Here is a 15,121-nt window from a genome sequence, read left to right as displayed (position 1 = left end):
AGAATAATAACCCTAATAAGAATAAGCAGTTAAACATTTATGGAAAGGTGGTTTTTAAATGAATCATTTTCCTTTATACTTTTGAGATGAAATCCTAAATTTATATTCAGTATTTATTCAGGCAAATTCTCCCTGAAGGTGGGATTTTTGTCTTAGCAGGTGGCTGAGCCCAGTATTTTATAGTTTCTATTTGTAAATTGTTACAATGGATCAGGCCTGCTGAGAGAAATTTGGGGCTCTGGAACATCATGTTCGCTGGGACCCCACCCTCTACCATTTCACTTTATTTACACAGAGATTACAGATGTTTGAGCCTCCCTGCCCCCCACCAGCTTGGAATCCTATTACAATTGTCCTCCTTTTCCTCAGCCTGTTGTCAGCCCTGCAGTTGGTCCACAGTTTGGTGGAAAAATTAACAACTGAGCATTCCTATTGTTATTGGAAGGTTGATCCTATGGCTTCCTGTGACTGCAGAAAAAAATCAGGTCATACACATTTCTATTTGTGTTATGTATTCTTTTTATTTATTGCCGCGTACTTTTTGGGAAGCAATAGAATAGATTAAAAGATGTAGATAGAAGTAAGTATACAAAGAGTTATTCAGGTACAGGCAGCTGTATTCTCACTTATGAATGCTGATTGAATCCACTTTTCCAATTAACTGTAGTACACGGTACATCTCCCTGCCTTCAGATCAACAGGTTTTCTCCCACAGTCTCTCTAGGGTTTTGCGACTGCACCCATTGAAACCAATGGCAGAATTCCCAGTGACTTCAGTGGTAACAGGATCAAGTCAAAATATTGAGTATCTAAGTACATTTTTAAAATTTGATAAGCCAGACAGAATGTAGTTTACTCTTCACTCCAGCACAGGAGACAAAGTGTGCTCTGAAGTGTTGTTCCTCTGATGAATCCTAGCTGTGTGTTTACACTGCAGGAATTGTTGACTTTCTGGTTTCCTGTCATTTTGCCTGGAGTTGTGTCCCAGAGGAGATTTTTGTTTGACGAGTTGTTTTTAGTTTTATTTGCACATATTTTATCACATCTTTGAGAATACCAAAATTTATCCCAGAGCATGTTCGTTTGGGTTGAGGGTTGGCGTTAGCTGTATTCACAATGTCAGCTAAGTTCGTGGTTACTCTAACAATGGGCTCAAACCAGAACACTGAGTCCAGAACCCCTTGAATTTTGAGGATCTGAATCAGAGCTCCATGATCTAGTTCCAACTCTGCAACATGCCTTCACTGTCCAATACAAGATCCAACTCCTCTCCAACTTTTGAGACATTTGGGTCCAAGATCTAGATTTGAACTTTGCTTCTCAGTTCCTTATTTTAATGAGATGCAGACACACACGATATTCCTAACTGTTTAAATATTCAATCAGCGTACATTACTTTCATTTATAAATAGGATTTGGTTTTCATGAGTGGGCCGAAATGAGTTCATATGGCGGTCCTGCTTCAAATGTTGTCTTTTTCTGAGCTGTCTAATACATGGCTGCCTTTCTGGATTTTGAGGATTTTTTGCAGCCACCAGCTGAAACATTGTGTACTTATAATACCATCAGAGGCTAATGCTTGAATATTGGAGATGACTTGAAAAGAGCATATTTTCAATATTTAATGTATGATGGGTTTTGTTTACTTGTTGAAGAACCTCTGTGGTTGCTATTCTTGGGTGAATCAAAGGCTGGAGGGTCCATGTTAGTTTTATTTTGTACAGTTTGTATTTGTAGTAATTTGTTTCAAATGCAAAATGTATGTATGGGGTTCAGCTGTATTTAAACATGTGTATCTTTATATATTTTTTTGCTACAGGTTAGTAGCAAAGATGAGGATTTTCTTGACCTTTCTGTTGATGTGGAGCAGAACACATCCATTACACACTGTCTAAGGTAAATAAATGGAAGAATCATAAATGCATCTGTTTAGAAGATATTTCTACCCCACTCTCCAAATTGTGTTTTCTTTCTGATTCTCCCAGTCCAATAAAGATTGAAAGTAAAAGTTCTAGGAACATTGCTGAGTGATGAGATGCAAGTCAAACTGTGCAATGTACACTAAGCTTTTGCTGAGCAAAACTAAAAGAAGAACTTGAATGTTCATGGTGCAATGGAGCTTTTAAGAAATTTACTTTAAATTCATTTTGTGTGCATGTGAGAGAGAGGCAGAGAGAAAATATGTTTCCTTCTTCAGGAGTGAAATTGATCATCTGTTCACCTGAACAGTTACTGCTGAATACATATTTGTTTCAGTGTGATTTAAGTATGAGCTTAACTTCAAGATCATGCTCAAGTGCATTGCTGATTAGGGCATGTGCACATGCTAAAAGTTAAGCATATGTTTTGCTGAATTTGGCTCAGAGATCCTTGAAACGAAGGGTTGTGCAAATCTAATTTTCTGCTTTGTAAGTTGTGACCTGTTGTGTCATCCTAAAACTATCGTTGAAACGGAATCTTGACTTGTAAGGTCCAATTGTGTAGGGAAGCTGAAGAGCATCAGAAACTAGCAACTTTTTAACTATTATACCTGACTCAATTTTTAAAAATACCAATTCCAGGTTCGCATGGACTGACAGCACTAGTTGGATTTAAAATATCTTAATATCTGGCACTGACTACAATAGACAGATACCTATCTTCAAAATATGTTGTTTTAATTAAATACTATCAGAAGGCCAAAATAGTCTTTCAATGTCCAAAGTTACTTAGTGCTTTTAAAAATACATTTAAGTGAAGCTTCAGCATAAAGGAGAGACCTTCTTATAGCATACTACCCTTAAAACACACACATGCAGATCAGCAGCCAGATATGAAGAGATTCCTGAACCAGGTGCAAGTGTGCCATTCCTCAGAGTACTGGAGAAGGTGGATTATTATTGCATTTTGAAATGCTATTTATGTGGCGTGTCAGATTTGCTCAGTAACTACCATTTCAGCTCCTGACTCTGGAGTCAGGCTTGAAACTGAAAAGGGAGAATTCCCCTGTCTATTTTAGGGTTTTGTACTGATGCTCATCCACACAGTACAGCTGCACCAGTGGAGCTAGTTATGGGATCAAAAAGGACTTTGCCTAGGAAAACAAGATGTCATTTTTTCTGTTCTCTTAGTACAGTGCTCTTAAGCTCTGATGTTGATACTTCAGCCTTTGTCACTGACACTTTAGTCTCCTGACCTAGGTCACTAAGTTGGGCCTATATGTGTCACTGTTGATCATCTCTCATTCAGTTGAATGCATTCAAATTCCAAATGGCGCATAAAGGTCCCCAAACAGGAGATGAAAGTGTGTAACAAAGTTTGTAAATACAAGGCAGGAAGCCCTGACGTTTTCATCCAAATCTTAGTCTGATAAACTTGTTAGAAACAGCTGTTCAAGAAAACAGTCAATCCCCTGTCTATGTAAATATCCTAAACCTTATTTCTGAGCACCTGCCTGTGTTGTAATAATATATAAACAAGATGCAAGAATAAGGTATACTAGATATTCTAAACAGAGTGTAACGTTTCATCTAAACTTGTGTTTCTTCTTCGAGTGTCCCCGTGGGTGCTCCACATTAGGTGTCGCGCTCGCCCGGCGCCGCAGATCGGATCTTCCAAGCAGTTTCTGCCGGACCGCGCATGCGCCGGTGCGCGCCACTCCCCCGCGCGCTCCCGGCCACGTGCGTGATCCGGTCCCCGCCAGTTCCTCTTAACCGCCGTCGGCTGCAGACGGAATCCAAACTAGGCTAAGGCCAAGTAGCGTATTCAATGGCTTTAACTGTTTTTTCTTTAAAGTTTTTCAAGTACTTAGGCTACTGCAAGTTAGCCGGTTGTTATTTTTCAAAAAAAAAAAAAAAAAAAAAAAAAAAAAACAACAAACGAACTACAAGCGGGACAGCTTCAATCCAGTCCCAGTAACAAGCGCCGGAGGCCAGGAGCATAGGGCAATCAGCCTTCCTGCTGCAGCAGGCCATCAGAAGGGGAAAACAGCACAGAGAAGGTGCTAAGTACCCGTTTAACAACTGAAAGACTCATCAACAATGTCCTCTTCAGGATTTAAAAAATGTGAGTCCTGCCGAGAGGTGCTGCCAGCATCTGATGGGCACAGTCTATGCATAAGGTGCCTTGGGGAGTCCCATGTTGCACAGAAATGCTCCTTCTGTGCTAAATTAACAGCCAGAGCAAGGAGAGACAGGGAGATGCGGCTTGAAATGCTGCTTTTCGACAAGGCCCTCCAGCCAGACGTGCCGGAGCGGCCGCAGCAGGAGGGACCCTCCGGGGCCCATAAAAGGAAAGCTGCCTCCCTCACCCCATCAGCGCAAAAACGGAGGAAAGTCTCCCCAGCCCGATCCCTGCCGGCAACAATAGCGAGCGGGACGGGAGGAGCGAGCAGCCCCCAGCCGCAGCAACAGCTGATCGGCGGCGGCACGGAGAGCCACGTGGAAGCGGCTCAGCCTCCGATAATCAGCCAGCCGCCCCGCACCGCAGGCAGGGTGGCGGCTAAACAAGCGCCGGTACCGGCGGCACCACAGGCAGCGGCACCAACCCCCGGGGAACCGGCGGTGCAGAGCGCGCAGGCACGCAGCCTGCAGGCACCGGAGGACACCGCACGTGCGGCACCGCCCTCGAGCGTGCCGAGCTCGGTGCGGACGGGGCCGGGATCCCCTGTACGTCAGGGGGCGGAGTTACCTCCTCAAGGGAGGGGGAAGGCTGCACACAAGAGGAGGCATTGCAGCCCCTCTCCGCACAGGGCTGTGGAGTTGCTTTCTCACAGCCCTCCGCTTATGTTGCAGACTCCAACCAGAAGGCAGGGGTCCCCCCTAGCCTACCCGGAGCCCCCTTCTCCATTTTTTGCAACCAGCCTCACCCTGGCTGGGACCACCTTCACCCTTCCTGGGGTTTGAACCGCTGGACTATTATGCAAAATCGCTCTCTCCAGCCCTCCCCCAGACGCAGAGGGTATGCACCAAGGGAGTGGTCTAGGTCACCTTTCCAAGAGCAGTGCCTATACTGTCATGGTCGCCCCTACCACGCGGGGCATAGACACCATCGGCTATCTACTAGGGAAAGATCCCCACAAACGATCTCGTACCCCCGAGGGCAATTGCGACCGGGGACAGAGACTCAAGCATCTCAGGGGGGACTGGTTATGGAACCCCGAGATTTTCCCTCGCAAACCTCTAGTGAGAGGGTGTACCATCACCAGCAGGAACCGGAAGGGTCCAGAGAGACGTACCCCAGCGGTTCCTCGCTCTCCTCCCCGGATGAGGCTACGGCCCCGGGGGACGTCCATCCTCCGGACGATCTCAAACAATTCCAAGAGCTGTTTTACGAGGGTGGCCTTCACGCAAGGCATCCAGACAGCTAAGGTGCAAGAGAAACACCATAAGCTCCTCAAAAATCTGAGACCTCCGGCCTCCTCCAAAATAGCAATACCGCTTGATGACGCAATCTTGGAGTCTGCCACTATGATATGGCAGACTCCTGCGACTATTCCGCCTGTCCACAAGAGAGCGGAGAAAAAAAAAACAAACTTCGTGCCGACAAAGGGCACGGAGTTCCTGTTCAGCCACCCACAACCAAATTCCTTGGTGGTGGAGTCGTCGCAATGTGGGGGAACAGACAAACATGCCAAAAAGCTAGAGCTGTTGGGCAGAAAGGTCTACTCCTCCTCCACTCTACTGTTGCAAATGGCAAATTACGCAGCGCATCTAGCGAACCATAATTTCGACAACCACATTAGGTTAACCTCCCTCATGGACTCGCTTCCAGAGGGCAAGAAACCAGTGCTCAAGGCCATCATGCAAGAAGGCTACGTGGCCTCGAGGACAGGAGTTCAGATCGCCTTGGATGTTGCGGACACAGCAGCACGCTCCACAGCTACGGCAGTGGTGATGCTAAGGGAGTCCTGGCTCCAGACTCCGGGTATACCAAGGGCCTGCAGACAGAGATAGTCGATCTTCCCTTCGACTCGCAGAAGCTGTTTGCTGAATTAACTGACTCAGTCCTTCATTCCAGTAAAGATTTAAGAGCCACACTTAGGACCCTGGGGATTTATACCCCTCCATACAGAAAGAAAAGTACTACCCTCAACAAAGATGGTACCAGTACCAGCAACAGCGTCCCCAGTACCACAGGGGTTACGAGCAAGGGCAACATCAACAGCACCAGCAGTACAGAACTCCCAGGCGTCGTTCCCAACACAGCCGTGCGTCCTCGGGGCAGGGCCAAAGGCCACAAGTTTGACACACAGATCCAGGGCTGCGCCATCACTACCATCGCAAGGTCATCCGAAGCGGTTATTCCACCATCGCCTCCGACCATTCTATAACCAGTGGCAAAGGATCACCACAGACAAATGGGTGCTGGAGATCATAGCCACGGGGTACGCCATCCCCTTCCAGTCGCTCCCACCGCCATGACCTCCACCCAGGCCCCACCTCCAGGAGGCCTCCCACGTAGCGAGGCTCAAGCAGGAGGTAGACCATCTCATGCTCATAGGGGCAGTGGAAAGAGTGCCGGAGCAACTGCAAGGGAGAGGGTTCTACTCCAGGTACTTCCTCACGGGGAAAAAGACAGGAGGCGGGAGGTCCATCTTAGATTTTCGAGGCCTCAACCGGTACCTGCGCCAGCAACGCTTTCGGATGATCACAATCGCCTCCATCCTTACGGCACTAGACGATGGAGATTGGTTCGCAGCCCTCGACTTATAAGACGCGTATTTTCACATAACTATTCATCCGGCTCACCTACGATTCCTCTGCTTTTTCATGGTAGGCAAAGAACATTTTCAATACAAGGTCCTACCGTTTGGCCTCTCCTTGGCCCCCAGAGTCTTCACCAAGCCCTTGGCAGTGGTGTCAGCCTACCTGCACAGACAGGGGGTATTTATATTCCAGTATCCGGATGACTGCCTACTCAAAGGGGCCTCGAAGGAGGAGGTACTACGCATGATATGCGTCACAGCAGGCACGTTCTCTTCGCTCGGCCTGGTTATCAATCTGACAAAATCAAAGATAGACCCCACACAGGACATAGAGTTCGTAGGGGCACGCATAAATTCTATTACAGCGAGGGCGTATCTACCAGAGACTCGCTTTCGGGCCGTCGGCTCCCTCGTGCAAGTCTTCACCTTCAGCCCTATGGTGCCGGTTCTGACGTGCTTACAGCTGCGGGGCCACATGGCAGCAGCAACGTTCGTAGAACAGAACGCCAGGTTACACATGCGCAGCATGCAGCACTGGCTGGCGAGCGTATACAACCCGGCAGCACACACTGTTCACAGGGTGGCGTCGCCCACAACAGAGGTGTGCAAATTCCTGCAATGGTGGGTAAACCCCGAAAACCTGCTAACAGGGGTACCCTTCCACCAACCACACATATTGGTTTTTCTTACTACAGATGCCTCCCTCATAGGGTGGGGAGCACACATGGGCGAAGAGGTGACGCAAGGGCTGTGGTCCTCCACGGAGCAGTCACTGCACACAAATATACTGGAGCTCAGAGCAGTGTTCAACGCCTGCAGACACTTTCGAGACCATATAAAAGGCAAAGTAGTCGGGATCAGTATAGACAATACCTCCACCATGTTTTATATAAATTGGCAAGGAGGAGCTCGGTCCCGTGCCTTATGTGCAGAAGCAGTCCGGTCGTGAAACTGCTGCATCGCCAACAATATAACCTTGAAAGCCTCGTACTTCCCAGGCGCTCACAATGTGAAGGCAGACCAGCTGAGCACGCGTTTCGCACTCACGCACGAGTGGCAGATCCGTCCCGATCTGCTGCAACCGATTTTTCATGCATGGGGTTTTCCCCAGATAGACCTGTTTGCTACTCAGCACAACAAGAAGTGCCCGCGATTCTGCTCCAGGGCAGGACTGGGACGGGGGTCCCTGAGGGACGCTTTCGCGATCTCATGGAGGGGCCCCCTGCTTTACGCTTTCCCTCCCACAGTGCTCATCCACAAAGTGTTGCAGAAAGCCAGGAGGGAAGGAGCCTGAATGATCCCGATAGTCCCAATGTGGGATCGACAGCAATGGTTCCCCCTACTCCTGCGCATGTCGGACCGGCCACCGATGCCCCTTCCGGTGGCGCCGGGTCTGCTCACGCAAGCCCAGGGGTCCATAGTGCATCCGCACCCCCAAGGCCTGCGACTACAAACGTGGTTAATCCATGGCTCAGCTCCCTAGAGAGCACATGTACGGAGGAAGTGCAGCAAGTCCTAGAAAGTAGCAGGAGGACTTCCACCAGGAAGACCTACAAGCAGAAATGGACTCGCTTTACGGCATGGTGTTCTACCAAACAGCTAGCCCCCCTTTTCGGTGCCTATGGCTGTGATATTTGAGTATTTACTGGACCTCAAGAGAGGAGGACTCTCGCTATCCTCGTTTAAGGTCCACCTTGCCGCCTTTTTGGCATTCAGACACGGAGAGACAGGGCACATGGTGTTCGCCCATCCCATGGTTACCAGGTTCCTTAAAGGGCTGGTAAACCTATACCCCCCTCGGAAACCGCTTCCACTTTCGTGGAACTTGGACCTGGTGCTTAATGCGAAAAGGGGACCACCGTTCGAGCCTTTGGCCACGGTTTCCCTCTGCCTCCTTATGCTAAAGACGATCTTTCTTCTCGCAATCACGTCAGCTCGCAGGGTGAGCGAGCTTGCGGCAGTTATGGCAACGCCACCCTGCGCTGTTTTTTCCAAGGAGGCGGTAACCATACGGCTGCATCCAGCCTTTGTTCCTAAAGTTTCTTTCTGAGTTTCATACTAACGAACCTATTGTTTACCCTCGTTTTATCCAAAGCCTCATAACTCTAACAAAGAGGCGCGCCTACACCTCCTGGACATGAGGAGGCGCTAGCTTTCTATATAGACAGGACCAAGTCCTTCCAGAGAACGGATAGACTCCTAGTCTCTATCGCTCCCAAATCAAAAGGAGAATGTCTCTCTTCGCAGAGACTCTCGAAGCACATCGTATCTTGCATAAAAATGTGCTACAAACTCAAAAAGACTCCTTTCCTGGCCATGCCTAGGGCTCATTCCACTAGGGTGGTGGCAGCATCGACAGCCCTTTTTCAAGGGCGTTGCGCTAAAAGACATTTGCAGAGTGGCGACCTGGTCATCCTGTGACACCTTCGCAAAACATTACGCCCTTCACAGGGTATTCCAAGAGGATACCCGTCTCTCGACAGCGGTCCTCTCGGGGACAAGCTGCACATAATCCGATTACCCACCTCCTATCTTGGGTTACTGCTGGGTAGTCACCTAATGTGGAGCACCCACGGGGACACTCGAAGAAGAAAGAAAGGTTACTCACCGTAGTAACGGTGGTTCTTCGAGATGTGTCCCCGTGGGTGCTCCACTACCCGCCCATCCTCCCCGCTCCGGATCTCTGTTTAGTGTTTTGCAGGAGCATCCGAGGCGGTTGGTCAAGGAACTGGCGGGGACCGGATCGCGCACGTGGCCGGGAGCGCGTGGGGGAGTGGCTCGCACCGGCGCATGCGCGGTCCGGCAGAAACTGCTTGGAAGATCCGATCTGCGGCGCCGGGTGAGCCCGACACCTAATGTGGAGCACCCACGGGGACACATCTCGAAGAACCACCGTTACTACGGTGAGTAACCTTTCTTTATTAAACTCATAAGAAATGTATTGTCTAAACAGATCCCAATTCTTCAAGGCTACACAGTTCTTCAATAAAGGATAGTCTGGAACGGAAAGCCTTTCTACTGCTGTCATTTGAACCTGTGCAATCCATTCCTTTCCTCGTACACTTAGCTGAAAGACATATGACCCTGGCAAAAACAGAAATTAGAAAGTTTCATAACCTTGCTGGATAACCTCCCCTGCACATACAATAGTTTACAGTACTGGCATAACTAAAACCCTAGCAGCATTCACTATAACAGTCTTATGGTTTAAGTAGCTTTTCCAACCTCCATTGAAGGAACAAAATACGCCAATTTTTTTTTCTGAGACAACAGCTACAGATTGTTACCTATAAAACACACAAGTCAAAGAACCCACACTTATCGTCGCTTATAATATCCTTTTATACCAGGAGCACATTTCCTTCCTTGGAAGAAAGAGAAAAGCCGCCTCTTAATTAAATATTTCTAAAGCCTTCCACAGCTGCATAGCTGTCTCAGTCCTGATTAAAATGGACAAATGCCTCTGCAGGCTTCTTCAGCAGGGAACATTAAATTACGTTCCTAGATTTCACTGCCTGCTTTATGTGCCAATAACTGCTTTTACTGCACCTTCATTATTTTAAATACCATGGTGCTGAAAAGAGGAACAAGTAAATAGAAATTGTTCAGTATTTCAGTACTATATCTTTACTACTACGGATGAAATTTTTTCTAGTTATTTCTGTCTTTGGCCAAAGGTATTTAACTAAGTGCTCCAAAGAACACATGCCTCCAGCATAGACTTTTCCTTCTGAGCATATCTGGCAAAGAGCAGGAGAGGAATTAATCTAATAATAGAATGAATTATGTATCAATTATTTTTATTTCCATTCTGAGTTGTAAAGGTCAGTTGACTTGGTCCATTCGATCTCAACTTTCAGCTCCAGTCTGTTTCTTTTATTTCTTTTTATCCCATTAAAAGATATTGTTTATATTGGCTACATAACTAAATAACACCAACACACTGCTTGTTTGAGGAGACACAGTTCTGACTATTGAATAAGTGTTACAAAGAGAACCAGAGGTCTTTAAAAAAATCTAAATTGGGTTAATCCAGACAGGGGCAGTTTGGGACAAGTTAGGGATATGTGTGTGAGTATCTAAAAATTCTTTTCTGCTCCCTGTTCAAACCACATAAACAGAATTAAAGTCTTTTTTGATTCAGTGATGTGGAGGAGAATTTAGAGGGTCTTGAGAGCTGCAGCTGTTGGGTTAGGTTAGAGTTACCTCACCCAGTCTTACAGCCTTTATTTTGCCTTAGGGATGGGTGCACTGCTGTGTGCACACAGAGTGTATGCCCCCTGCAGATATTTCTGCTTCCCTGCAGAAATAACTTCTGATGGAGAAGCAAAGGGAAGGCACAAGAGCGATCATGTGCTCCTCTCCAGCAGCAAGGGTGTGCTGTTATGAGCACCAGCAGCAGCTAGTGGGGGGAGAGAGAGAAAAAAAAACATGGAGGACTGGGGACGGTGTGGCTAGTGAGTACTGTCTTGTGCTAGGCTCAGCTGCTAGTTTTCTGGCTATGCTGAGAAGTGGGGATGGACAAGACTTCCTCTTCCTCTTCTGCAAAGACCCACCCCCAGAAACTTTCCTCAGCTGCAGAAAGCTGCTTTCCACCCCTGCTTCCTAGCCTCCTCTATCCTCCGTGACAGAGGCAAGGGTCACTGTATAAGGAGCTGCTTCCTCATCTGTCCACCCCACTGCAGTCAGAATTCTACACTGACCACCCATCACTGGAACCTTCCTGCACCCAGACCTCTCTTTAACACTTTTAATGCATGTTGAGGTTTAAGCACCATAGTCACACTGAAGTCAATGGGACTAGTTGTGTATTCAAGCACATTTTAAGTGCTCTGTTGGGTCTGAGCCTTTTTAAGTATAAGCTGTGAGAGAAATAGCACGTTTCAGAAATTGGATGATTGATTGGATTCCTGCTGATTTCAGTGGGGCTAGGTTTTCACACATTGTGGGTTAATGGTTTTTAGCTCATCAGTCCAAGTGCCGCATGGGTGGGGGAAATTTCAAGAAACTTCAAAAACTAATACTTATATTTATTCACAGAGACTTCAGCAATACAGAAACATTGTGTAGTGAGCAGAAGTACTACTGTGAAACTTGCTGCAGTAAACAAGAGGCACAGAAAAGGTGGGTAAAGAATAGTGCAGTTCTATCCCTGTTCAGGTAATTGGGACAAAAGGGAAATGGAAATCAAACCACTGCTATTGGTTTTACGATACACAATAAAAGACCCATGGCCTGGCCACAGCTGGTCCAGGTCTGCTGGTGCCTGTGCTCTGAGATCCTGCAAAGGGAGGTGGTCTGAGGTGTGGTGACTTGGGTTGTTTATGGTATTGTAGACGTATCCTTAGTAGATATTTAAATCACTGCTGAGGTACCGCTTCACTCACTCAACTAAAACATTGAACTACGTTCCAGTCCCCAAACTTCTGTGTTTGTACAACATTCCCAGGCTCACGCCTGCAGTCCCCAAGGCTTCAGCAAGTTTTCTCCTGAACCTGTTTGCAGTTTCTTGGCCCTTGGTGGCTGTGGCCCTCTCCCATACATTCAGACTCTGGATGGACATTGAAACCAAGAGACGGAGTCACAGTTTCTGCATGCATCATTTAGGCCCTCAGTTACAGTGGATGATGATAGAATACATGTATTTATAAAGTGTATTCGTAATGGGCAGGCAAAGGATTGCAAGAAAAGAATGACACTGAACTGATCAGAGCTGCTTAATATACATCCTATGACTGTCATTAATGATGATTTCACAGGATGAGAGTAAAAAAGCTGCCAATGATCCTTGCATTACACCTCAAGAGATTCAAGTACATGGAACAGTTACACAGGTACACCAAACTCTCTTACCGTGTGGTATTTCCTCTGGAGCTACGTCTCTTCAACACATCTGGTGATGCCGTCAATCTGGATCGCATGTATGACTTGGTGGCTGTTGTCGTTCACTGTGGCAGGTAAAGTACACTCAGGTATAACCAAGCTCTTTTTAGGTCGGTAGTGCTGTAGTAGTGCTGATTCCAAATGTACAAAAATCCGGTGTCATGCCTTAAAATATACTGCCTGGTAAAGGGTTTGGGACCTGGGGTTCCCCAGAATTCCCAGCAAACTGGTAAGCGACTGTGGAAGTGCGACTCCTGTGCTCCTCAGGAGGTGGGAAGTATACTTGTTTGGGAGAAGCCAAAATATTCTGGGGAACATTTCATTGTTTCCCAAACAGGATTAAGCAGAATTTCAAATTCTGAAAAAAAAAAATTCAGTGTTTTGTCATTTTGCCATAATTTAAGACCAAGCAATTTCTGAAAGCCTCGAGTTATTCATGGATGTCAAATTCTATTTCCTGATCTGCTCTAATTGAAACAGGTGCAATAGGATTAGGAAAATGAGATGTGGGAAAGGGTCTGTAAATTGTTTAATTCAGCTGCCAATACAGAGATATCTAGAAAACTGACTCTAGGTCTGAATTTGAACAAATTTGCACATACATACCTTTACTACAGTGCAAAATCCCCTTGAAGTCCCTGGAACAGCATATGAAAGTAAGGTTCTGCTGGCACCAAGCTGTTTATGTAGTTAATAAAATGTTAGGTTACTTAAAGTGAAATATTATGAAACAGATATGACAAAAAATAATTATAGGCCGGCCCAAAACCATAGCAGTAATTCTGCATTGCCATATGAAATACATTTTTATAAATGAAGCTGGTTTAAGTCCAAGTGATTTAAACAGAGTTACTTTGTTTCTATACCAGTGTAACAAAGACTAGAATCTGGCTTGCTGTATCTTTCTTCTGTTAGGTTGGAAATATATGGAGAAAGCATATTCAGACTTTACCAGGAGGCAGAGGTTGTATATTTTTTTCCTCACTAAATAGAGATTGCTTTATCCAGCTGATTTTAAGGACTGGGATGATTGATTAATATGAAGAATGGTAGCCATAGTAGGAGCTCTCTGATGTGAGGGATTGTCAAGCATGGGGGTGGGAAAAATGGAGGAATTCTTAGAGCTCAAAAGAAGTGTGAATAATTGCTCTCTCTACCTAGGAGAAGATAAATAAGTGTATTTACATGTTTAATATCAGCCTCTTTTCTTTCCAGTTAAATTTAATTGAGCAATTTTGAAAATGTCATTTATCTCTGCTGCCAACTAATTGTCAGTTACTTTTTAGCTAGGTTTATAACTACCATAATACAGATAATTAGAGGGCATTTGGTTTTCAGTTACCATTTTAGGTAAGTCGGTAAAGAAAAATAGCTCATATGTCTATTTAACAATGGCTTACAATAGGCTACAGTAGAAATGTAACTTATTTACTTTTAACATCTGACTTTTCAAAACCAACCTCTTTGTGTTTCTGATATTCTTCTAGTGGACCTAATCGTGGGCATTATATTACCATTGTCAAAAGTCATGGATTTTGGCTTTTGTTTGATGATGACATTGTAGAGGTCAGTATGTTGATGATCATGAGCAAAATTACTGGTGTGTAAATTTCCAAGTCCATTTGCTGTGGCCTACAATTCAGAGACCAGCAGCTTTTGATGGTGGCTTGACTTTCCCTTCCCTTTTACCCCAATTTTAAGAAAAGATATGCATATTTTAGAAAGATAAAGAGTTAAAATAATGCTGTAAAAATGCAGTCTAGTTCTTCCATTACATAAAAGTCAATAGGCCTTCCCTCCACAAGAGCTCAGGGAATGTTTGGATTTGGACTTACTTGTTCCCACTACAGAAACAGGGCATGTTGAATTTTGACTCCTGATCTCAGAGCTTAAAGCCAGAAGGGAGCACCAGATCATCTAGTCCAGTGGTGTCTGAAGGGAAGTCCACTAATCACCATATGCCCCCCACCTGGCACCACCTCCCCACAGCCAGGCCTCCTATTCCCCCCGACCCCAGTGACTCACCAGAGCAGCGCTACCAGAGTCACCCAGCCCCAAGCCATGCTGCCCCAAGAGCTGCACTGGGAAGGAGCCGCTGGGAAGGAGCTGCACCAGGACAGCATCAGCTGCAGGAGGGAACATGGTGCATGGCTTCTGGCTGGAGCCAGACTGGGAAGGAGCTGTGCCGAGGCAGTATTGTGGGGCACGGCACCTGACCAAAGCCTCAGAAGCTGCGCTGGGGAGAGGGCTGCCGGGGCTGCCTCCTCCGCTGCTGCCACGCTCTTGTGGTACTGAGCCACTGAGTGGCACTTTGCTGCACTGTGCTGCCCCATTTGCCAAATGTGGTAAGCAGGAAGCATATTGGATGATGTGGATCTAGTCCATCCTGCTGTAGATCATGAGCCACCAGCACTCCTCAGCACTAGCCCACTAACTCCAGTGACTGAAATTGGACTGAAGTATTGTGGCCCCCAAGAAACTAGATGATTATGATTCTTGGGCAGAGAGTCCCAAGGATTGGTGGCTCCCACAAAGGCAGGGAAATGGTTAACC

At 46.4% G+C, this 15,121-nt stretch overlaps 1 protein-coding gene across 4 annotated transcripts in view; it reads left to right on the top strand.

Annotated features, from left to right (window-relative positions):
• The window catches only part of USP46 (ubiquitin specific peptidase 46), a 45,119-nt gene that overhangs the window by 18,983 nt on the left and 11,015 nt on the right, over window positions 1-15,121 (top strand). For 2 of the 4 annotated variants that reach the window (XM_074992757.1, XM_074992758.1), the window contains 4 exons: window positions 1,820-1,896; window positions 11,726-11,809; window positions 12,445-12,642; window positions 14,056-14,134. In XM_074992757.1, the coding sequence (XP_074848858.1) occupies window positions 1,820-1,896; window positions 11,726-11,809; window positions 12,445-12,642; window positions 14,056-14,134 (438 nt within the window). The other 2 variants (XM_074992759.1, XM_074992760.1) reach the window with 2 other exon arrangements.

The sequence above is a fragment of the Carettochelys insculpta genome, chromosome 4 (genome assembly GCF_033958435.1).
Source record: "Carettochelys insculpta isolate YL-2023 chromosome 4, ASM3395843v1, whole genome shotgun sequence".
In the NCBI taxonomy this organism is placed as follows: Eukaryota; Metazoa; Chordata; order Testudines; family Carettochelyidae; genus Carettochelys; species Carettochelys insculpta.
This window is presented reverse-complemented; position numbering and strand designations above follow the sequence as displayed.